Here is an 8,699-nt window from a genome sequence, read left to right on the forward strand (position 1 = left end):
GACTTAAACTGAAATTCTCACATCTTGTTATGGAAGTTGCACAAACGTGTTCCTTGTTTGTTTAAAATGAAGATAAAAATTCATCTGCAAAATGTCCTTTTTATAGTGCTTCTAAACTATTCTGTTAGTATTTGATCTGAATTCCAGGTTGCAGCACTTACATGGGTAAAGTGGAACCTTGTTGATTATCTTTTGCTACTTGCTTTCTTAAAGGATTATTAGGATTTGTCCTACCATGAGTGGAAAGTTCTGTATAAAATGTTGCATACCTATTTACATTTTTTTTCCTTCTTCAGGACTGATGGCAAAGGAGTAAAAACCAACATGGCAGCAATGGTCCCACCTGTGAAGCTGAAATGGCTTGAACATCTAAACAGCTCCTGGATCACAGAAGACAGTGAATCTATTGCAACAAGGGAGGGAGTTTCTATCTTGTACGCTAAGTTAGTCAGCAATAAAGAAGTAGTGCCATTGCCCCAGCAGGTTCTGTGCCTCAAAGGACCTCAGTTACCAGATTTTGAGCGGGAGTCCCTATCTAGTGATGAACAGGACCACTACTTGGATGCCCTTCTTAGCAGCCAGCTGGCACTGGCAAAGATGGTTTGCTCAGACTCTCCATTTGCTGGAGCACTTCGAAAACGTCTCCTTGTGTTGCAGCGTGTCTTCTATGCACTTTCTAATAAATACCATGATAAGGGTAAGGTGAAACAACAGCAGCATTCACCAGAAAGCAGTTCTGGATCCACAGATGTGCATTCTGTCAGCGAACGTCCTAGGTCCAGTACAGATGCACTCATAGAAATGGGGGTTCGGACTGGATTAAGCTTGTTATTTGCACTGCTAAGACAAAGTTGGATGATGCCTGCGTCAGGACCTGGCCTCAGTCTTTGCAATGATGTTATCCATACTGCAATAGAAGTCGTGAGCTCTTTACCACCTTTATCTTTAGCAAATGAAAGCAAGATTCCACCAATGGGGTTGGACTGTTTGTCACAAGTAACAACATTTCTTAAAGGAGTAACAATTCCAAACTCTGGGGCAGACACTTTAGGTCGTAGGTTAGCTTCTGAATTGCTTCTTGGTTTGGCTGCTCAACGAGGTTCCTTGCGATACCTTCTTGAATGGATAGAAATGGCTTTAGGTGCTTCAGCTGTAGTAAACACCATGGAGAAAACCAAGATGCTGCAAAGTCCTGAAGGGATGATCAGCTTTGATTGCTTCATGAGTATATTGACACAGATGCGACGATCTTTGGTAGGTATACCAGCCTGGATTTTGATGCATTTCAAATGTAGTTGCTCTCTTTAGATAATTACATAACCTCTTTACTTTGGATAACCACCAATTGCCAGTTTGCCAAGTAGTTTGATTAATATGTTAAAAAGGGCCTTTTTTGTATGTGTGAGAAATGGTTCTTTTTCAGTATTCCCTTTGTTACCCACAGTTTCTCTCTTTTCCTTCCTGCCCACCCATTTCCTCATAGGTGAAGGAGATGAAAATGCCTGTGTTGTCACTTTAGGTGTTATGCTCTAACTTCAGGAAAAGAATGAAGAACTTACGTGCACTTTACACTACAGTTCATAATAAAAATATTTGAAAGTATGAAACCTTTTTAGGCTTGCTTTGCTGAGTTTATTTAGAATTCAGTTTTTCAATATGCTCTATTTCCTTGTCAAAATGATTTATATTGGATGTTCCTGCACTCAAATTAACTTGAATCTCTGCATACATCTTTGCAGAATCAGTAAGATTTGAGATGTTTAGCATTTTTACTACCACTCAGAAATTAATTCAATAAGAAAATGAGCCAATTTGTTCACAAGTATGGCAAGCTGCTTTCTTTGTTGAGTGCTTCTGGTCCCAGGCGAATATTCTTTGTAAGGCTTTGAAATTATTTCACAAGATGCAGTCAGAAACTATGACAAGCTTCTACCTCATGCTCAAACTGCAACGGGAAAGGACTTTTTCCCTGAAGTGATCATTCTTTTCTCAGACTTGTAATACTTACTAATAACCATCCATTTTTAAAACTAAAAAAAAAAGAATGGGGACCAGAAGAAGAAAAGAATGGCAGGCTCAGGATCTGGATTGGATTGAATGTCCCGATGGGCAACATTATTTGTTGTAGGTTTTGAACTAGATAAAAAAACTAAGAGACCAAAAATTGAAAGATACGTAAACACAAAAATAATGATTGTTAGTTATTTTTAAAGTAAATAATAATAACTTTAAACACAAGTGATATGCATTTCAGAACAGAACAGTATTACAAGAAACTAACTCAAAACCCAGATATTTTCACTAAAATGAATAAACAAGAATATTTAACTAGCACTTTTAACAGACATGAAGTGTATGGAGATGTAACATCTCAGGGGAGGAAGGTAATTTACTTAAACTTATAGCGAGAACTTGTAATTTTGGTTAAACAAATGAACCAGTCCCTAATGTATTTTGTACAGGTGCACTGTTGTGCTGTGGAAGTATTTTTCTCACAATAACATTTTAAAATTGTAGGGATCATCTGCTGATCGAAGTCAATGGAGAGAGCCAACTAGAACATCTGATGGCTTGTGTTCTCTTTACGAGGCTGCTCTGTGTTTATTTGAAGAGGTATGTCTTTAAAAAAACCTTGACTTTAAGGTAATTGCAGTTTACTTCCCCCTCACACATCTCATTGGGATGTGTGTGTGTGTGTTTGGTCCAGTCTCTGCTAAGATATTCTGTACTAAGAGAGGAAGGCAAAAGAAGATTAAAAACTAAGATGGAGAGAAACCAAGTAATTTGGGCAAGCTAATTATATGGTGATGAATGATTTCTATTCTAGGCAGAGAATGATATTGAGAGGAAATTCAAGTTGGATTAAACATTGTGACTATGTGGGAAATAAATTTAAGATTCTACTGTGTAATAAATCTCATTTTCATAGGTTTGTCGTATGGCATCAGACTATTCAAGAACATGTGCCAGCCCTGACAGCATTCAAACGGGTGATGCTCCCATTGTTTCTGAGACCTGTGAAGTGTATGTTTGGGGTAGCAACAGCAGTCATCAACTGGTAGAAGGAACTCAAGAGAAAATACTTCAACCCAAGCTTGCTCCAAGTTTTTCTGATGCACAGACGGTAAGTGACATTGATAGTCATACATTGTGTAACATACAACAGCTTCATAGTTATAGTGTGAAATTGGAATAGTATTTCACTTCTGAGTGTCAAGTTGGAATGAAGGTATGATGCTCAGAACTAATCATACAAGTTAATTTCATTGAACGTATCTCATTACTTTTATTGATGCTTGGAAAATACGTTGTTTCTTTTTTAATGACACACACAGATCAATATCCATGTAACAAGAATGATTGCATTGTCCAACTAGCTATGAAATGCATTTGTAGAGATGAATTTCCTGGTCTGCAGGTTTGTTTGGTTGGGTTTCTTACTGTTGTTTAAAAGCCATCTTTAATACTCAATCTTTTCCATTGGTGGTTTTCACACCAAGGTTGCCAAAACCAGGCCAACTGCTGGCACAGCAAGCTTCATTAGCTTCGTAGAAATCATTGTACAGTATGCCCTTTGTGCTCTCAGCCACAGGTTCTGCAGTAGCAACTGAGCACTTCTGTTGATGCGTGATAGAGTAGAATAGTTTGCTTTTCTGGCTTTGCAGTGTTGACTTAAGTAAAAGCATTTTTTTGGTCACTAGACAATTTAGGTACATTTTCTGAAATTGTCTATTGACGTCACTGTTATATTTAATATGCCAGTGGACTGCAGGACTAGGCATCATAAAGCAAGTGTCTGCATTCAAAACACTTTTTTTAAACAGAACACTAATACACAAGAGTGACATGAGTGGTTTGAATGAATGAGTTTCTCTTTTTAATCTACACTCATGCAACACATTTGTTTGATTTCCCACTGGGATAAAGAATTTTTTTCTTTAACCTTTATTGATGATCTTTGTATGATGTGTCTGTATGAAGAATTTAATTCCCAGTGAATAGGGCTGTTACCGTGCTGTCCACCACCTGCTTTGTGTCATTTTATGAGGTGTTAAGATTTCTGTAGGAAATCATTGGAGGGGTTAGTTGGTTTGCTATGAAGTTATTCTTCAGCTGTGCACTGACTTTCCAATAGAGGCAAGTTCTTATTTTCTTTAAAACTTCTCGTCTTATAAGTCTTAAGTGGTAGTGGTTTTTTAGCAGTTGGCAGTTGTTTTGTATTGTTACCACTTGGTACTGGTTAAAATTAAGCAAAACCTACTTTACTTTTCCAGGCTGTTCCTTTGTCTTTTTAATCTTAAGAAATTAGGATACCTTCAAAGACTGTCCATTTTCACCCATGAGTCTTGGGGATCTGAAGGCAGCCTGAGTTCTGAAGTCTGTAGAAGAGATGCCAGTACAGGAAATACCCACTGTTTACATCCTTTACCTCAAAAAAACAGATTTACTCAAAATATTTTTCAAGAATTTGAGTTCTACTGCTTACTGAAGTCCAGATTCTCCTTAATTTTTACAGCATGCTCTATGAAAGCATTATATAAAGAAACCTGACATTTTGTTTTAAAATACGGATTTCTAGACATGTATGCGAATTATAGATTTATCTAATCTTTCTTTTTTACATGTTAACCTTTTTGTCTACAGATCGAAGCTGGACAATATTGTACTTTTGTTATTTCTACGGATGGTTCTGTTAGAGCCTGTGGTAAAGGCAGCTATGGGAGACTAGGCCTGGGTGACTCCAATAATCAGTCCACATTGAAAAAATTGACTTTTGAGCCTCATAGATCTATTAAAAAAGTGTCATCTTCAAAAGGATCTGATGGTCACACTTTAGCATTTACAACGGAAGGGGAAGTTTTCAGCTGGGGTGATGGTGACTATGGAAAACTGGGACATGGAAACAGTTCAACTCAGAAATATCCCAAACTTATTCAGGGTCCTCTGCAAGGAAAGGTATGTTTTGTATTGTAGAATATCTCTTCTTCTGTTCAGTTGTGATGTTGTGTAAAATGGGAAATCATAAAATCTTAAGAGATTCTGTGGCATTTTAGTGGCTTCATTTGAAAAGTGGCTCTGTATTTTCTAGCAAGGTGTTCTCTTCCTTATCCACCTGTGTTTTGGCCAGTGATTTAACATCCACTGATTGTACTTTTTGCTGCTGTAAGACTGGAGTGAGGGTATTATTGCATTGAATTTGCTTGTTTGACCAGTTTTGATGTAACTTTTCTCTTTGTGTAGTGATTTTCGCTTATCATATACAAAGTTGAAAAGATGGCAAAGATTAATTGATATGTGTACTTGCTGCATACAAGTGAACAAGTGGGTTTATATAGACTGCTTCTGAAACTTGACTTCCATAAGGTTTTGAATTTCCTAATAAATTTGTATAAAAACTTGATTTTTATTTTTGCATCTAATATAGGTTGTTGTATGTGTATCAGCTGGATATAGACATAGTGCTGCTGTTACAGAAGATGGAGAGCTCTATACGTGGGGAGAAGGAGACTTTGGAAGATTAGGTAATTTTAAAGTTTCATGAGATGCTTTGGGAAGAATTCCTGTGTCTGTTTATTATACTATACATGTATTTGCCTTGTTCTCTTACTGTACCCTCTAAGTACATATACACATTTACACAGGTGTGTGTAAATAAGTGACTGTACTAGTGCAGAGATTGTTAGAAGATTTAATGCAGTTAATCTGCACAGAAAGATTCTGTTTTTGAAAAATATAGTTGAAAGCTGCCCTTTTTGTTCATAAAGACTATTTATGATTGCCACTGCCACTTAAATGGAAACACTGGGCATTTTATGTAAACTTGTAGATAAACATGATCACGTGATGGCAGAAAAGATCTTTGAACAGATATGAATAAATGGCTAATAATATCAAGGGTCTGATTCTAATGTGATACTAATAAGGATACTTCATGTTAAGTTTGCTAGAATGGCTTAATGTCATTCTGCCTTAATATGTCTAAATGTTAAATTTAGCTGAAACTGTTTTTCTTTTTTCCTTAGGTCATGGTGACAGCAACAGCCGCAACATTCCAACTCTAGTAAAAGACATTAGCAATGTAGGAGAGGTTTCTTGTGGCAGTTCACACACAATAGCCCTGTCTAAAGATGGAAGAACAGTATGGTCATTTGGAGGAGGAGATAACGGTAGGTAAAAGTAACATTCTGGGAGTAATATTAATCTTATTCCATCTACATTGTAATCAGTGTAGTCTTTGCAATTTCTGGTTTTTGGTCATTTGGTAGCTGTTCAAGAGAAGGATTTTAGCAAGACCTAAATGCAATATTTGAAGTTTAACTGCAAGGTGATAAACTTGGAATGGATTATAGAGCAGATTATTAGAAGAACAAGAGGTTTCCAGGGCAGAAAGGTCAGGGAATACATAAACAATTCTAAAAAAAAATTATTTGCTGCTGACTTTCAAATAAGCTCACTTATTATTGTTATGGCAATAACTGCATTCATGTACTAGAAACTGTTGCATTTAAACTGTATCTTGGAAATACATCTTCCACCTCAGAAGTGAAGGGATTCTAAGCTTCATTGCCAGCAGGTGCTTTGTCAAACACAGAATCATTTGTTTTCTGCTGTTACTGTATTTAGTTGCAGATGGTTATGCTGCTAAACAAAAATTACAACTCAGATTAAAATTGCTGTATTACTGGTTTCTAGTGTGAGAAGAGAGTAAACTGCAGACTACAGAAATTGGAAAACTAGCTCTGACATGTACATACACAATTGTTCACACTCCTCTGTGTCCCTCTTTCTGTAATTTCAGTTGAAAAATCAATTTTTAACAGGGCAGATATCTTAACTATCACAATGTAGTGGTATTTGCTCTTCTGATTCAGTAAATCATTAACAATTTGGTTTTTGGATATTAATGATGTACTAAAATGCTGTGGGAAAGCTAAAACAACAAGAATCAAAGCACTATCTATTATCAGTATTTGTGATACATTTTGGGTTTTCTCCTGTTTGAGAAATGTTTTTCTGGCAACACACTGACATAGTCAAGTGACAGTCCTTGATTTTGCAGTAACTGATAATAATGAAGTTGTGAAGACAAATAGCGGTTTTGAAGATGAACTTAAAAGATGAATAAGGCAATAAAAGCATTACTGTTTATACAGATGCACACAACTGTCAGAAATAAATGAGGAAAAATTGGCTTTTTTCAAGTTAGTTTATAAAGCACAAGAGAGACATTTTTAAATATAAATATTTTGCCACATATTAAAAGATCTGCAAGGCTTTATTAATTAAACAGAAGGCTATGAATAGCATAGGTATATGGAATTAATATTTCAATTTGTAAACACACTGTAGTGAATATGGAGTCTGAAGTCTGAAATTGCTGCAATTGGAAGAGAATAGGTTTTATAAAAATTCTGTTTTATTTTTAAAATATACTCCAGTGTCTTTGGAAATCCAAAGAAAATTATTTTGGGATACTTGTAATTGTGGTTTATGTATTGAAAATACTTTTGTCTTGTGTTTTCTCCTTCTGTAGGCAAACTTGGTCACGGTGACACAAATAGGGTATATAAACCTAAAGTTATAGAAGCCTTGCAAGGAATGTTCATTCGAAAAGTTTGTGCTGGGAGCCAGTCTTCACTTGCCTTGACATCCACAGGGCAGGTAGGCCAAAAGAAGCTTTCACTCAAATGATAAAAGCTGATGAAGTTGACGTGAGTTCATTATTTCAGCATTTATTATTTTGACTGTTGAGAGCAATATTGAGCTAGTACTTAAATATCAGTAAAGCTCTTGATTAGGGATTGACTGAAGTCCTGAGATCCTAATGCACTAGAGTAGCTCAAAATGTGCTGAAGAGTCATGTGGAAGTACACTTTTCAAGAGTCTTGCTGAATCACAGAAATTGAATTATTTTTAGATTAATAAATGTGCCAGTGTAAAAGCAAATTGGCTTCAGGAACTAGCTGGGTTCTGGAAGCAAAAGGCAACGATACCGTTGTAATTTTTAATGCATTAACCGACTCAGATGGTTAAGTGATTTAATAATTTTTTTTAAAAAAAGTGTGTATTTTAGGCTATAATTGTTAACTGAAAATTTTATTTCTAATGTAAAACATTTCAGGAGAGCTTGGAGAGAAATGTTTGGGTGGTGAATGAGGGCCCTTACTGGCATGTTGCATACCCATGTATGAAAATGAGAGCCATGAAAATCCCATGCATATTTTGTTGAAAGCATAATTGCAGTTCATGTGCATGTGGTGATCACGGGCATGCTGTGTGCTCGTGGTCACCAATAACCCAGATTTGATGTGCTAATATTCTGTGTTTTGTTTACTCCAGGTTTATGCATGGGGCTGCGGTGCCTGCCTTGGCTGTGGCTCCTCAGAGGCAACTGCTCTAAGGCCCAAGCTTATTGAGGAGCTGGCTGCTACCAGAATAGTTGATATTTCCATTGGTGACAGTCACTGTTTGGCACTTTCTCATGGTAAAAAGAATAACATGTAAAAATACATAATCTCCGTGTTGAAAAGCAATTGCCTCTCAGGTTTTGTTTTCTACTTCTGTTTCTGTTTATAGATAATGAAGTTTATGCTTGGGGTAACAATTCAATGGGACAGTGTGGTCAGGGAAACTCTACTGGTCCCATTACTAAACCGAAGAAAGTAAGTGGTTTAGATGGAGTTGCCATTCAGCAGATT

General features: G+C 36.5%; 1 protein-coding gene across 1 annotated transcript in view; it reads left to right on the top strand.

Annotated features, from left to right (window-relative positions):
* Positions 1-324: 324 nt before the first annotated feature.
* The window catches only part of HERC1 (HECT and RLD domain containing E3 ubiquitin protein ligase family member 1), a 74,032-nt gene continuing 65,657 nt past the window's right edge, over positions 325-8,699 (top strand). Inside the window, exons 1-9 of the mRNA XM_009994373.1 lie at positions 325-1,254; positions 2,518-2,613; positions 2,930-3,124; positions 4,645-4,956; positions 5,426-5,522; positions 6,024-6,167; positions 7,535-7,662; positions 8,341-8,485; positions 8,578-8,684. Coding sequence (XP_009992675.1) covers positions 325-1,254; positions 2,518-2,613; positions 2,930-3,124; positions 4,645-4,956; positions 5,426-5,522; positions 6,024-6,167; positions 7,535-7,662; positions 8,341-8,485; positions 8,578-8,684 — 2,154 coding nt within the window. The remainder of the gene's footprint in view (positions 1,255-2,517; positions 2,614-2,929; positions 3,125-4,644; positions 4,957-5,425; positions 5,523-6,023; positions 6,168-7,534; positions 7,663-8,340; positions 8,486-8,577; positions 8,685-8,699) is intronic.

Source organism: Chaetura pelagica, unplaced genomic scaffold, assembly GCF_000747805.2.
Source record: "Chaetura pelagica isolate M959 unplaced genomic scaffold, ChaPel_1.0 scaffold222, whole genome shotgun sequence".
Classification (NCBI taxonomy): Eukaryota; Metazoa; Chordata; class Aves; order Apodiformes; family Apodidae; genus Chaetura; species Chaetura pelagica.